Below are 16,413 nucleotides of genomic sequence, written 5' to 3' on the forward strand. Positions count from 1 at the left end.
TGAAAAATGTAAATTCAAGGTGTTAAAAGTACTTTTCTGATCATTCCTCAGGTTGATTTTTTCCTGCTTGCCCCTTAAATATTGATACTCTCCAGAGTTCTGTCCTAGGCCTTGATCTCGTCTAGATCCAGTTGGGTGATTACTCAGCACCTTCTGTTTTATGTGAGACAAATGGTTGTATTTTAAATTAGATTTGGAAAAAGCTTCATCTAGTCTGGACCTTGGGTGCTCATCACTGCTGCTACCTGGGTGGTCTTCTATTCCCAGGGCTACCTGTGTGGGGGTAGTAAAGTCTATTTGGGTGGCCTGGCTCTTCTCTCCCCTAAACTCCCAGACCCACGGAGCCAGTTGTTTCTACTAGACCTGTCTTCTGGATGCCACATGGGCACTTCACACCCATCCTTCAGAAAACTGAACTTGTATCTCCATAACTGTACTTCTTGCTCTTCCAGTATTTTCCACCTAATGAATTTATTCACTTAACAAGTGTTCATCATGTCCGCATCTTGCCAGGCGCTCGGCTATTTACGACCTGTGTGCTGAGCAAAGTAGATGTGGTCCCTGTCCTTGTGGAGTTCACATTTCCTTATCCCTCATGTTGAGTCATTGGCCAAGTCATACTGACTTCTTTTTAACCCCCAAACATAAATGCTGTCTCACTTTCAGGTGGTTATACATGCTGCTTTCTGTGCCTGGAACACTGTTCTTCAACTTTATAATCTCTGGTCCTTCCCCAGCTCGGTTAGTTGTTTCTCCCATACAGTCCCATAGCACTGTAATATTACCCTATTTTATTACCTTTAACACTGTATATTAATTGTTCGTTTGTCTGATTTTTCCAATCAGACTCTAAAGAGCTTGAGGCAAAGATTATTGCTTTGTTTTCTCAGTGTCTAGAAGGTGCCTGGCTCATATGAAGTACTTGGTAGATATGTAATAATTAATATAAGAACACATTAATATTGAAGTCACTAGCTAACAGTAGTAGAAGGGAAGTGAAAGTGAAAATTATATGTGCTGTCTATAGACTTTCTTTCCAGATCGAGAATCTCTGCTTAAACTGCAAGTATGGACTTGAAATGAAATGGAGAGTCAAAGTGTAATAGAGGAGGGATCTGGAGATAGCATCAGTGCTCTTCTGTGAAATCTGGGATGAAAAATTAAATTTGACTCACAACTGAATGTGCCTTTACACTGTAATCATTTTGGGATCTAACTGAATCTTTAGTTAATTCATTCCTTCTGGAATACTTAAATAATATTGAATTTTTGGGTTAGAATCCTGTATATATGCTATTTCTCAAGTTCGTCCCGGAGTCTGATCTGCATATTTGCTTACCAGTATTTTTTTTCCTTCAATGTACTTTTTTTCCCCTTAAAATTTGGTCTCAGATTTTATGTAGACTACGAATAATGGTATTGTACTGTAATCAACTGAAATGGAATAAAACCAAAAATAAAATGAAGTGATATATTAAGATCTGGATTTTAGAAATTTGAATGGTCATTTTAAACATTGCCCTAATGTCTGTACTGTTTAAGTCTGAGGGACAATATAATCTAGTCAGCAAAGGCGTGAACAGTTCAGATTTAACTCTGCAAACTACCAGCTCTGTGTCCTTGGCAAGTTACTTAACCTCTGTATATCTCAGATCCCTCATCTGTAAAATGGGGATAATAATGTGGGCTTCATAGGGTGTTTTATATACAGAATGATGGCAATTAAGAATAGAAATTTTAGGATGAACTTAGTTGGCATTTTAAGAATAGCGATCCTTGGTGGGGTGCTAATGGGTTTTAGAAAGTTGAAAAATACTGCCTTAAAATACTTTTTCCCCTTGGATAGCTCTTTGACAGATTGAGAGATGAAAATCCAGATTTTAGAGAGAAAGTTATAGCGATCAACAGTGAACTCACCCAACCTAAACTGGCTCTTAGTGAAGAAGATAAAGAGATCATCATAGATTCTATCAATATTATATTCCACTGTGCAGCTACAGTAAGGTTTAATGAAAATTTAAGGTAAGTAAAGATATTATATGATATGTGAACTTCAACATAGTTAAAAGATCTATTTGAATTCTTTTTAGTCAAATTGTTTTGAAAGTGATTTGAAACTGTTTGCCCTGTGTCAATTGTAGCTTTTGGTGACCTAAAGAGTGTTAAAGGAGTTTTTCTCCTTGTTATCAATTTAAAAACATTGGATAGCTAGTGTCTGTGTATTAGAAGAAGTTGCCATGAATTTAAGTGTAGGGCAGGGAAGCACAGAGTAGAAGAAAGAGAAATTTACCTTCAGTAGGAGTGTTAGTTTTAACAACTAATAGTGTTTGTTTCCTCTTCCTCCACTCTTTCAGAAACCTTTATCCCAGCAGATTTATTTTTCCACTCCACACATACCCATCTGAAAATTAGAATGAATTAGGCTCAGGTTTTGTAGCATAAGATAAAATGGCTTATAAACTTAAGTCATACCTTGTGTTTTTTTAAAAAACTTGGTAGCAGTGTTAGGGATAGGCTACATTGGACATGAGTTTAATTAGAAAAATAACCTGGACTTCTGTCCAGATGCCTTTTCTTTTTTAAAAAAAAAAAAAATTTTTTTTTTAACATTTATTCATTTTTGAGAGACAGAGAGAGACAGAGCATGAGCAGAGAAGGGGCAGAGAGAGGGAGACACAGAATCTGAAACAGGCTCCAGGCTCTGAGCTGTCAGCACAGAGCCCGATGCGGGGCTCAAACTCACGGACTGCGAGATCATGACCGACTCGGGTGCTCAACCGACTGAGCCACCCAGGCGCCCCTGTTCAGATGCCTTTTCAAGAAAAAAGCTTTTTAAATGTTTACTTTTTTAAAAAAAAAGTCTAACAAATATGTACTTCGAAAAACGGTGCTTATTCAAAGGATTCTTTTTGATGGTATGTTCAAAAATACCATTTTATAATGTTAATCTAATTGTATGGTCGATTGTATGCCAGTTAAAGTGGGGCAGATTATTTTAGGTTTCACAATTACTTGAAGGCCTTCCTAGAATGTTTTTAAGTTAAATTTTGATTATAAAGGGTTTTGAGATTATTTCTCATCGTCTTCTATATAGAAGTATAAACCTTAATTGATACTATATATATATATAATGTGACAGTTCAGTGCCAAAGCGTTAAAATATGTTTTGCCTATGTTCCAGGTGAGGGCACTGTAGTAGTCACTTACATTTCTTTAATTGTACTTTATAGTTTTCAGGGTATTTTCTCATGCATTATTTTATTCTGTGCTAATGTTACCACTGTGATATCGTGGGCAAGTCCATTTTATACTTGAGTGTACCAGAAAGGACATGAGCTTTGGAATTACATACCTTAGTTTTAACTTTGACTTTATCTTTTATTATCTGGTGATAATAATTTATTTATTTTTAGTTATTTCTCTGCAGCCGTTATGTGTTCATGATTCAAAAGTGACAAAAGAATCTTAGTAGAGGTATGGTAGAATCTCACTTTCATGAAAGATGTGTGTACATATATGTGTATTTAGATAACATCTTTCGATACTTGCCACTTATCTTTGGACAGTGTGATTACAGGTAGGTTTTTAGTATTAAATAGTCAACCTAACAGATATTTCCCCTCATAGTTCTAGCTTTCATTATTTTTCATAACCAACAGAAAATTCACACAGCCTTATGAAACTGTTTTCAAGAAAAACAGGTATATGTTTATTGGATAATTGTGCTGTAGGTGCTTTTAAATGGGAAATTGATTTGCAGACTGGCAACATTAATTAGGATGAAACTCCTCAAAGTGACTTACGAACCAAATTTTCAAGGAACCTTCTCCCTCTGTCTATCCTCCTCAGGGTACACGGGGCTACCGTTAACGAAAGGGAAATCTTTTCATTATTCTCTCTTTTACTAGCGATCTCATAGTGGAATGGGCATTATAGATGAATTATAAACTCTGTTGCCTTGTCAAGGCATCTATATTTACTGACCTAATCTTAGTCATTACATTGAAATTATTGTTTTCTGGTAAGCAGTTTTAATGGATATTAACATGTAAGTGGGAATATTGCAACATTAGATTTGGGCCATACATTCTAAAATACCATAGTTTAGGGGGGCGCTTAGGTGACTCAGTTGGTTGAGCATCCGACTTTGGCTCAGGTCATGATCTCACAGTTCATGAGCTTGAGCCCCGTGTCAGGCTCTGTGCTGATGGCTCGGAGCCTGGAGCCTGCTTCGCATCCTGTGTCTCCCTCTCTCTCTGCTCCTTCCCTGCCTCACACGTTGTCTCTCTCTCAAAAATAAATAAAGATTAATTTTTTTTTTTTTTTAGATACCGTAGGTTGGTATATAATAACTGCTTAAAAAACAGTTACTCTTTATAATCATTTTTTAAGTTAACCCACAAATAAAAAATGGCACAAAGCCTTTATTGCCAGGGCAAAAAATAACCCAGATTATACTTCCAATATTATACCCAGTATTTTGGGAGAAACCAAGATAAATTGCACAGAGATCCTGTTTGCAAAGTCCATATAGTCTAATAAGGGAGATAGATTGCTTAACCATAATAAAGCGTAGAAAATAAGGAGTTACTGAAGAGCATACATTAAGTGCTGTGAGAATTGAGAGGCAGTAGAGCTCATTTAGTTTTAGATATGGTGGTTTATAAACCTTGAGGTGGGAAAAAGTGGGTATCAAGATTATGCATTATAAAGAAATAGTGACCTGAGAAAGATGAGGAGAGAGTGATTTTGAGGATAATGAAGGGAGTTTCTTAAATAGTTGATCCTGGGTTTTGGTGCCCCTAAGGTAATAAGGAAAGTGAAGGTCGGACAGGGCCTGTGGAGTTGAGAGTAGGAGAGTATCAAGAAACTAGTGTGAGATGTCAGAGATGTAGCAATTGGAACATGAGAATATGTGACTATGAACTTTATGAATAGGAGAGTAGGTGTCAAGAAAGGAGTAGAAGTGAAGATGGATGATGAGAAGAGATCAAGAAGCTAAGTTGAGTCTAAGGGCATCAACTCTCCACTTAAGAATGCATTATGAATCTTAGGAATTCCTGGAAAATGTGTTAAAAATGCAGAATCTTAGACTATACTTGCAAAATTCAGACCCTCTGGTTTGGGATAGTACCCGGGAATCTTAATTTGTAGCAAGACCTCTGGGTATGATTTTAAATTATAGACGTCTGGGTCTCTTACCTTAAGATTGATTAATTGGTCCCTAGACATCTGTGTCTGCATCTTCATTAAATTAAAAAAAAATCAGCAGTAGTAGTGGTGAGATCTCACTTAGGAAGCATTTTCTCAGAAGTGGGGAAGGAGGAAAGAGATATCAGAATGGCCTGGGGAGCTTATTTAAAATATAGTTTTCTAGGCTTCAATTCAGACATTACAAGGTGTCTGAGGGTGAGGTCCAACAATCTACATTTTTTCTTTTCTTTTTTAAATGTTTATTTATTTTGAGAGAGAGTGTGAGTGAGCATGAGCAGGGAAGGGGCAGAGAGAGAGGGAGAATCCCAAGCAGGCTCTGTGCTGTCGGCACAGAACCCAATGTGGGGTGTGATCTCATGGAACTGTGAGGTCATGGACCTGAGCCAATCAAGACTCTTAACCGACTTAACTACCCAGGTGCCCCAGTCTACATTTTTAATAAGCTCTCAGGTGTCTGTCATGGCAAGCATGAGATCTCTGGTATAAGGTCTTAGTATTATCAACACATATTTTGTATAATTTTTTTTAATGTTTTGAGAGAGAGACAGACAGAATGCCGCGGGGAAGGGGCAGAGAGAGACACACTCACAGATCCAAAGCAGGCTTCAGGCTCTGAGCTGTCAGTACAGAGCCTGACTTGGGACTCAAACTCATGAACCATGATATCATGACCAGCTGAAGTCGGACGCTTAGCAGATGAGCCACTCAGGCGCCCCTGTCAATGCAAATTTTGAACAGTCCAGAATGTCTGTACAAGATAGATGAACAAGAAAATTTATTGGCAGTTAAAGTTGAATTCTTCCTTTTTTTTTTGGAACGGCTTCCATGTTAATGACAGGGATCATAATTATAAAGATTTGTTCATTTTGCCCCATCTTCCAAAAGCTAATGTTATTTAAGATGCATTTATGACTCCATATAATCAAACCGTGAGAATATTTTATACACACACACAAACACACACACACACACATATATATTTTTAGTATTAAATGCTTTCTGATCTAACATGTCAGGGTCTCAGCCTGAAGTTCAATGGAGTAGAAATTGAATGGTGGTAAAATAGAGCGAGATTATTAGCGTTGCAGAGATACTAAAAGTTATTTATGGGGGCATAATATGCCTTCAGGTTTGGGCTCTCAGGTACAGGAGTAGTAGACAGGTACACAAGTGTTCTCTCTGAAGTTATTCCTTATTTTCAGTGACCCAGAAATTCTGTCACCGTCCTCAGAAACCTGTAACAGAATATCCTTTGTGTACTGCTCCCAAAACACTATTCTCCCCAGCTTCATTGTTTTGCAAATGCAAAAGAAAATAGCTTATTGCCTTACAGTCCAGTGGACTGTATCTTCTCTGTGAAATGTCTTTTTTGCTGGAATTCCATTTGAACAGATTCCCTCCCACCTCACTTGAGGTAAGGAAGAAAAAAGCTATACTCCTGGTTGTAAATCTCAAACCAATTATTTCATTAAAAAAAAAAAAAATCCTTCTAGTATGTTTTCATGAACCCTCGGATTCTATTAAATTTAAAGAAAAAATAATGCACAGGAGTTTTTCTCTCATGAATTATTTCTTGTTCTTGGTGACCCAGAACTTGTTGTCCCGTCCTCAGGAACCCGTAACAGAATATTCTCTGTACACCTCTTCCAAATCAGTACCCTCCCCATCCCCACTGTTGTGCAAAGGCGATAGACATCAAAGCCCTGCTTTAGAGTCAAGTGGACCAGATTCTATCAGTGACCTATCCTGGCCTTTTAAAAGAATAATTGGATTTTTTTTTTCTTCTTAAGTACTAAAAATGTAAGAATTCTGGAAAGTACTTAAAACCACCGATTGTTATTTTAAAACAAATTCTTTTGTTGTCTCTCTTTGAACATAAAACGTAAACGTAGGATTTCTGATTTAGGGAAACAATTTCCACATTTCTAATTTCTTTCATTGTTAAAATTTTTGTGATGTGCTGGTATTCCACCACGTTGATATGCCATAATTTATGTATTGTTCCCTAGATATAGAAAATTTAGGGAATTTTTATTTCTTTCTTTGAAAAATTAGTGTTAGGTCAAGATTTTCCTCCAAGATAATTTCAGTAGGTTAACTAGATGAGTAATTATATCCTTTTTATACTTCCTGCTACTACTTTGTCTTAATCTCTTTTGGATCAGTTTTATCAGTGTAGTTATCAACAATGTATTACTTTGCCAGTTTTAGCACAGTATTACTGGTATTATATCAACTTTTTCCCCCCTTTCAAGTAACAAGCTATAAATTTTAATAGAAAAGGTTAATAGAAAGCAAAACTATCCACCATCTCATTACCTTTAGTAATATTTACTGAATGCCTGTTTCAGTGCCTATTGAGGAATAATGCTAAATACTTGCAAGCTTTTCATTTCATTTAATTTTATGCAAATCTTAGTAGGTAGACTCTTATAGTTCCCATTTACTGGTGAGGAAACTGAGGCCTGAGTGCTTGACTGATGATGCAAGGTCACCCAGTGCTAGCTGATAGGTAGGCCAAGTCAGAATTTGAAGCCAGGTCTTACTCTAGAGTCTTGTTCTTAATCCTGCTTTACTTTTTATAATGTGTATATTTAAAAAATATTCATGCAGATATCCCATGTTTTTATAGTTGTCATATAATTATTTTAAATGAGTCTTTTCTTTGATTGTGATAAAATACTACTTTGTTGAAGTTTATTCATTTCATTCATAGTGAATATCCGGGCTCTCTAGGCTTTCACTATTACTAGATGATGCTTCATTGATTAGTTTTCTACATATTTACTTTTGCATTTGTGAAATTATTTACTTCGAATAAATTTCAAGAATAGAATAATACATGGATCATTTTTGAATCTTGTGACAAAATGTACCCATTTTATTATAATACCCCTTTGAATTTTATAAGCTAGTCTTTAAAGTGTTTGGATTAATTACTACACAGGGAAACAAACGTATTCTGGATTATATGTTATAATATAACTTCATGTGTCTGAGTTTTCTTTGACTGTTTTAGCCTTACTGGTGACTCTGCCTTAGAATTTTAAAATTACTTAACCATTCTGCTTTCTTCTCTTTTGTAATTCCACATCCTGAAACAGTATACTTCTAAAAATCAAAGTGCAAGAGAAGTCTAACATGGCATCAAAATGTATGTATAAAAGCCAAAGACTGAAGCTTTCTGTTTTTATTTCTGGGTTATTTAAAAATTTTAATTTGTACTTTTATTTTTTAAATACTACTATAAGATTTATTTTATAATCAGAAAATCTTTCTTTTTAAACACAGCGGATAGAATGGATGCTCTTTATATTGAAATAAAATACACAAAATCAGACCTAAGGGATCAGTTGTAAAGAAACAAAAATCTCTTGGGGCGCCTGGGTGGCGCAGTCGGTTAAGCGTCCGACTTCAGCCAGGTCACGATCTCGCGGTCCGTGAGTTCGAGCCCCGCGTCAGGCTCTGGGCTGATGGCTCGGAGCCTGGAGCCTGTTTCCGATTCTGTGTCTCCCTCTCTCTCTGCCCCTCCCCCGTTCATGCTCTGTCTCTCTCTGTCCCAAAAATAAATAAAAAATGTTGAAAAAAAAAAAAAAAAGAAACAAAAATCTCTGTCTTCCTAATGGAAATTAATTTTTTTTTAGCAGGTGAAATCAGTTCCTTTCGAATTTTTCACTGGGAAAGCTTCCCAATTTTTCATTGTCACTTTTTCTTTTACAGAGATGCTGTTCAGTTAAATGTGATTGCTACACGTCAGCTTATTCTCCTTGCACAACAAATGAAGAATCTGGAAGTATTCATGCATGTATCAACAGCATATGCCTACTGCAATCGAAAGCATATTGATGAAGTAGTCTATCCACCTCCTGTGGATCCCAAGAAACTGATTGATTCTTTAGAGTATGTTTGTTTTAAATTTATACACACTTGCTTTGATCCCCAAACTTTGGAGCCAAAGTTTTATCTATTTATATGTGTCTCTTGGTCTATTTCAGTTTCTCTCTCTTTCTTTCCACTTCTCTTCTCTCTCTCCACCTACACGTATGTGTACATTTATCTCTTTCTTATTCAACAAATTATTACATACCTACTCTGTGCTGCTTATTGTGTAGATTTATATCTGCATGAATGATGGTGAAGTCAGTGTTGAGCTTGAACTTTTGACCAGGTGTGATGGTTGGAGGAAGGTCTCTGAACAGCTCATCCACAATAAAGTCTGCATGGCCAGGATTTCATTTGTTTCAGGCTGCGCTTTCTCATAAAGTGAAACAAACAAACAGAATCAGAGCAAAAACAAAAAGTAGGGTCTTTTCTTCTTTAATGGACTAGAATTATAGAAAATTCCTGTGTACATCATATCTAAACATAATTGTTAATCCTCATATAATAGCCCTGTGGGCTTCTTTTTTTTTCTTGTCTGTTTCCCTTAGGCCTTCTTTCGTTCCCCAAATCCTATCCACTTTCAGTTATTGTCCCCTGCTTTCTCATATTATCTTCTTCCAAAGGGCACTATAGAGTATTCATTGCTTCTCCAAGTTTTCTCCTAAAATAAGCACATAATAAGTCTTTTTCTTTAAGGCTTTCCTGCTGATCAGTGTGAGGAAACAGATAGATTGTAAGAAAATAAGTAAAATAAGAATGGGAGCTTACCAAGACATTCTTGTAATTCCCTGGTTTCTGTTTTCTAACTCCATTTCTTAGATGGTCCCAGATGTTTACCTCATGGTCTCAACAGGTCAGTAGTCAGAAGTGTTTAATATCTCTGGGAGAAGTTGAATGTAGAAGTTAATGAAGCTTTTTACTTTTTCTCTTTTTAGCAATTGGTGTATCCAAACATCTAAGTTTCTGAGAAAGAGCTTGTAACCTTCTAATTCTGCACCTCCTTTCTTTGTTTACAAAGAAATGTAGCTAACAGATAATTTTAGAGTAACTCATGGATTGGCTTTATGAACTCAACTCCCAGTGATAAGTCTTCCTGCCTAATGTCTCCTTGGTTTAGCCAGTTTGTTGTTGTTATTGTTGTTGTTGTAATGTAGCAACTGTTCCATTTTTCAAGGCTCCTCTCCACTGTGGAATTGTTCCTAAGTTGAGTAGCAGCCTCCCTTCAATTTTGTTAGGTTCTTTTTCTTCCACACACAAAAAGTACTTCCACATACAGAAGAAAGCTTACCTTAATAATTTCTGTTTTGTGCTTCCTCATCAGTTAGTAGGGTATCTTTTGAGTGTGATAATACACTAAGTGTACAAGTCTGTGTAACATTATAAACAGTAAGGAAGAGTATTTGCAGACAGGTACATACATAATGGAATTGGAAATGGAGAATTGGAAAGACCATGGGTATCACCTAGTGTATCACCCTCCTTTTATATAGGATCAGAGTGGACCTTTTCTTCAGAGATATTGAGAGAATTGGAGGAATTTTGTGACTTCATAGTAGGTTGCTAGTTGAATTTTTATAGCATGGTTCAGTTTATTTTGATCATTTACTTTAGTATTTGTTAGTCTCGCTGGTGAGAACATAATAGTTTTTAGTGCTTTACATGAACTACTTAGACCACTAGATCTTTTATATTAATTGTAAATGTATGTTCATTGTAACTGTTTATTGCAACATATTATGCTGTTTTGGTCATTATATACAGGTCTATAATTCTTAATATGAAATCTAAATTTTGGAATTTATTTGGACTTCAGAAAGGAAATATAATCTCTGTGTATTATGCAATATGAAATAATGAGATCTGGGATAGTACCCCTGATTAAACATATTTGAAGTGTATGAATATTTACCCTAAGTGGTATTTTTTACAAGGCCATAGATCAGTTGAGATCAGTTGAGATCAGTTATTGCTACCTACCATATTATTTATGAAAGAACTCGTGGCTTTCAGACCTTTTTGGATATAGAAATTGTATATAGGAGATGTGGACTTGTAGTTGATGTTTAATGAAAGTAAGATTAACTTCCATTTATTTTTTTTTAGTAAAAGTTGTCAAATCAATTGAGTTAGAGCAACAGATACATTTGAATATGCAAAGTTAAGTGGTTTTGATTTTATAGTAAAACATCTGAAAATATTTTTGCATGCAATTTCCTTGTTAACCAGGTGGATGGATGATGGCCTGGTAAATGATATCACACCAAAATTGATAGGAGACAGACCTAATACATACATATACACGAAAGCATTGGCAGAATATGTTGTACAACAAGAAGGAGCAAAGCTAAATGTGGCGATTGTAAGGCCATCGATTGTTGGTGCCAGTTGGAAAGAACCTTTTCCAGTAAGTTGTTAGAAATCTTTGTAAATAATGGAATTGAGAATTATAAGTTTTGTCTCTGTTTAAAAAGAATTGGCAGTTGTTTGATATAAGAGCAGGTGTTATTTACTGTGCGTGGCTTACTGTGGCAAAATTGTTCTCATAGAGACACTTCTCTTGGTACTTTTATTTGTAATGTAATGCCACGGATATAGAAATGCAGGTAAACATTTTAAAAATCTTAACTAAAAATTAAATCAAAGGCTGTGATATTGTCTGGAGTCAAAGCATACCTTGCCTTACGCGTTTTCTTTGTGACTGACAAGATACTGGCCTCTGACACATCAACATTTGTTGGCTTTTAAAATTATTTACTGATTAGTTTCCCTTGTGGAGGTGAAGGGAATAGAACTGAAAATATTCAGGACCTTATTTTATTTCATTTGCTTTTTAGTACCAAAAAGAGGAAAGCCTTCCAATGTGTAGGCTTCTCCCTGTATAGATCACAAGCTAAGAAAGGTATAAGACATTTCTATGATAATTTGCTGTGGAAAAGCAGGACATTACGGTATTTATGAATTCCTGGAGTAAGATGATATAAACTAACAGATGAATTGATTTAGGAAAAATCTGGGTCTCTATAATTATAGGAAGTATAGTCTCTTTTGTTGCTTTGACAAGTGTTCTCTTTTCCTCTGTTTTATTCTGAGGAGGATTTCCCTTTTCCCCCTAATCTCGCGATGCTGCCTCAGTAAATAGCACAGAATCAAACTTGTGCAAGTTTAATTTAGCTAAAATGTTTGACAGGTATAAACTCCTTTTTATAAAATTCTCTTTGTAGAGAGTTAATTAATGGAAGAGGAGGTAACTCTCTGAAAATGACTTCAGGGCAGACTGCTTTTGTTTAGGAAGGAGAGAGAGATTCTGGCCTGAATCTAGTCTTTTAGTTTTTAGAAGAAAACTGCTAAGTATACATATGGGGTTGTAGATTTCAAATAATAAATCTCTAGTTTTATAATATTTCTAAGCTCACTCTATTTTTAACTTTTGTATTAGGGATGGATTGATAACTTTAATGGACCAAGTGGTCTCTTTATTGCGGTAAGTAAATCTTTTGATTGATTTAATATTCTACATATTTTTCTGTTTTCTGTATGTCTTATATATGCATTCTGGCTTATATATCTTAAGGTGTTTTTTTAATTTCAACAAAGGCAGGGAAAGGAATTCTTCGAACAATGCGCGCCTCCAACAATGCCCTTGCAGATCTTGTTCCTGTAGATGTAGTTGTCAACACGAGTCTTGCGGCAGCCTGGTATTCCGGAGTTAATAGGTATATGAGGTGACAATGTCACTTGTTAAATATGTAGTAACTGCACTGGGAAAATGGAGCTAATGACTAATGTTAATTAATCCTTACTGATATGTATAGGTATTACCACTTCCAATTGCAAGAACTGGTTTAATCACAGGTAATATAGCAAGTAGTTCCATTAGCTATAATTAAGAATTAATGTTAATTTTCATATATTACCTACAGGATGGGACAAGTTCATTCAGGATTAAAAATGAGAAAACCCCCAAACCCTACCACCCCCTGTTGCTTTTTAAATCCAAACTAAAACTTGGTGTAAACTCAATGTATAAAAAATCTGAAACTCTCGGAGATGGCACACTAGAGCAGCTTGAATCAACTCAGGCCTCTTTTTAAAAGGGAGTAGTAGCATTTACAGGTAACTCTTAATATATTTTTTCCCTAATCAATAAACTGCCTTGGGGCGCCTGGGTGGCTCAGTCAGTTAAGCGTCCGACTTCAGCTCAGGTCATGATCTCACGGTCCGGGAGTTCGAGCCCCACGTTGGGCTCTGGGCTGATGGCTCAGAGCCTGGAGCCTGCTTCCGATTCTGTGTCTCCCTCTCTCTCTGCCCCTCCCCCGTTCATGCTCTGTCTCTGTCTCAAAAATAAACAAACATTAAAAAAATTAAAAAAAATAAAAATAAATAAAATAAACTGCCTTATTTTTTTTAAGCCCGTATTTTATATCCCAGAAAAGGAGAGATACAATTATATGTGTATATTGTTTCTGGTAAAAGAGAACTCAGCCCATAAGTTTTTTAAATTAGAGCCTCTGAGACAGGACGAGCTGTAGTTGTTTGTCATTTTTGTTACATTTAAAAACAGATAGTCTTGGGGCGCCTGGGTGGCGCAGTCGGTTAAGTGTCCGACTTCAGCCAGGTCACGATCTCGCGGTCCGTGAGTTCGAGCCCCGCGTCAGGCTCTGGGCTGATGGCTCGGAGCCTGGAGCCTGTTTCCGATTCTGTGTCTCCCTCTCTCTCTGCCCCTGCCCCGTTCATGCTTTGTCTCTCTCTGTCCCAAAAATAAATAAAAAACGTTGAAAAAAAAAAATTTTTAAAACAGATAGTCCTGCTAGTATAAGCAAGAAAAACATGAAAAGAAAAACAATTTTTTTTAATAATTTTTTTTTGGTAGGGGAGGGAAAAAAGGGTAGTTTTATATAGTCCTTCAGACATAAAAATTAATCCTTTAAGGTTAATTTTTAAAATAATCAATGTAGAAAAGGTACCCAGCATCCTTATTTCCTCCTAATTGAATATTGTATAAGATTTAGATTGGATAAGTCCAGCCTCTTTTTATGTTTCATTGCTTTGATCTTTGTCTTTGCAGACCAAGAAACATCATGGTGTATAACTGCACAACAGGCAGCACTAATCCTTTCCACTGGGGTGAAGTTGGTATGATTTTACCTGTGTTTTTGAATGTTAGAATAAATCTTAAAGAACTTCAAATGTTCACTGAGTTGTTATGTTAGAATATACCCGTGAGGCATTAAAGCCACTGAGTTACCAATTTATTCTTATTTTAGTTGCCACATTAGCCAGTACTGCTTTGTGATCCTTAGCAGTACTTCACAAATTAAAAAATATCCTGCAGTATATTCCCTCCTTGGCCCACCCTTGTCTGTTTTTCTGCTGCTGTCTGTGGCAACCCTCACAGATGCCCATGGCAATGAAACAGGGCTTCTTTTCCTCCCTTGTGGGTGCTCTCAATCCTGATGTTGTTGATCCAAAGGCAATATCCCTTCCAACTACAAGAGTTCTTATGTCAAAGGAGCTAGCTGGCTGCCCCAAGAGTAATGAATTAAGGAGTTAGCAAGAAGGATACGTTTTGTCAGAATATTTTCTATGACATTTATTAATCTGTTTAAATTCACAAATCCACGGAGTATGTATGCTGTGTTGCTTGTTCTAAATTAGGAATAATATAACTTAAAGCCTATTGAAATTGAATAATGTTTTAGTTGTTTATGTTTTCAAATTTAAAGTAAAATATATTTTTGACATTGATTTAGTAATAGGTCTTATTTTACCTCTCATTGAACGATTTTTGTTACCCTTGCAGAACAATTTTGATTTTAAAGTAAGTCTTTATGTCATTTGTCCTAGGGTTTTTCCGTGGCATTTTTATTTCAATGTAAAGATTGACCATTAGGGCATATGAGGAAAAAAAAAAAAATCTAGGGCGATTTTAATTTTTGGATAATTATTTAAATAGTATTCTTTTAAGAATTTTAAAACACTGAAATGAGTTAGGTTTATTTGGTAATCTCTCATTGTGTTGTAAAAGTTTAGTAAAAATCAAGTTGAACGTTATTTTTAAGTGGATATCTCAATATACACTTCTATTAAAGTATTAACATAGATCATAGATTTGATTGTGTTGATAATGTATTAACTAAATAAATTACAGCAGAAGTTAATTTTGGGTTGTTTTAAGCTTGTTGATGTATGTTAATTTGAGCAACTTAATTATTCATAAGCAAAGGATGATGATTTTCCTTTTCTTTTTTAAGTAAGTACAGTAATAAGAATCTGGAAAGAGGAACAGAAAGAAAGAAGCTATCGTGAGAGGTGAAATATAGAAAGTGACATTGTAAACTGACATAGGTAAAACATTAAAAGGATTTTTAAGAGTGAATTTTAGCAAAAATTCATTCATCTAATTAAAATTCATAAATAGCGGCAGTCCTAAAACCACCCGAGCTCAGCAGTCTGATACCCATATTCTCTTAGTTATTATCGAGAGTAGAAAAGTTTGTTTTTTAATTGAGCGAACTCTGACATCTTTGGTAAAATATTTTGCTTTGTAAAAACATGGTTTTTGTTTTTCAAAACTTCATTACATGGTTATTATCAAAGCTGTTACACAACTTTTCTTCCTCAGAATACCATGTAATTTCCACTTTCAAGAGGAATCCTCTCGAACAGGCCTTCAGACGGCCCAATGTAAATCTAACCTCCAATCACCTTTTATATCATTACTGGATTGCTGTAAGCCATAAGGCCCCAGCATTCCTGTATGATATCTACCTCAGGATGACTGGAAGAAGCCCAAGGTAATGGTGACTGGCTCTGTCTTATCTGTTCCTCTGACTGTTAAACAACCCATGCTTACACTAAAATGCATATGAATTAACTCTGTATTTGTTTATGCTTATGATAAGGCTTAATGGCCTTTTGTGAATGAGAAGACTCTTGAATTTAAGACTTTGTCAGAAAAGCGAAGGTAGTGTTGTCACTCTAATTTATTCTAAAGTTTGGATAATAAATTATTGTCGTGTGCTGAATTTTAGGTCTAACTTTAGGTCTTTTTTTCTGAATAGCAAATAACATTCAAAATGCTCTGACGCTTATTTTTCCTACAGGATATTATCTAAATCATTTCTTCAAGATGAATCCTTTAAACCAAGTATTCAGGCGCCCCAATATTAAGTTGTATTCCAACAACTTATTGCTTCATTATTGGAAGGGTGTCAGACATACAGTACCTGCATTATTGCTCGATCTTGCACTCAGGTTGACAGGTCAGAAACCGTGGTAAGAGGAGTAGCAGTGAATACACCTATGTATTGGTAAGGT

The 16,413-nt window shown here is 35.7% G+C and overlaps 1 protein-coding gene across 4 annotated transcripts in view; it reads left to right on the forward strand.

The window, feature by feature from the left end:
* The window catches only part of FAR1 (fatty acyl-CoA reductase 1), a 79,519-nt gene that overhangs the window by 43,430 nt on the left and 19,676 nt on the right, over window positions 1–16,413 (forward strand). For 3 of the 4 annotated variants that reach the window (XM_058688301.1, XM_058688302.1, XM_058688299.1), the window contains 7 exons: window positions 1,847–2,022; window positions 8,935–9,114; window positions 11,323–11,500; window positions 12,533–12,577; window positions 12,691–12,809; window positions 14,162–14,229; window positions 15,719–15,890. In XM_058688301.1, coding sequence (XP_058544284.1) covers window positions 1,847–2,022; window positions 8,935–9,114; window positions 11,323–11,500; window positions 12,533–12,577; window positions 12,691–12,809; window positions 14,162–14,229; window positions 15,719–15,890 — 938 coding nt within the window. Of the gene's footprint in view, window positions 1–1,846; window positions 2,023–8,934; window positions 9,115–11,322; window positions 11,501–12,532; window positions 12,578–12,690; window positions 12,810–14,161; window positions 14,230–15,718; window positions 15,891–16,199; window positions 16,372–16,413 lie in introns of all 4 variants that reach the window. The other variant, XM_058688300.1, reaches the window with a different exon arrangement.

This window comes from Neofelis nebulosa, chromosome 10, assembly GCF_028018385.1.
Source record: "Neofelis nebulosa isolate mNeoNeb1 chromosome 10, mNeoNeb1.pri, whole genome shotgun sequence".
In the NCBI taxonomy this organism is placed as follows: Eukaryota; Metazoa; Chordata; class Mammalia; order Carnivora; family Felidae; genus Neofelis; species Neofelis nebulosa.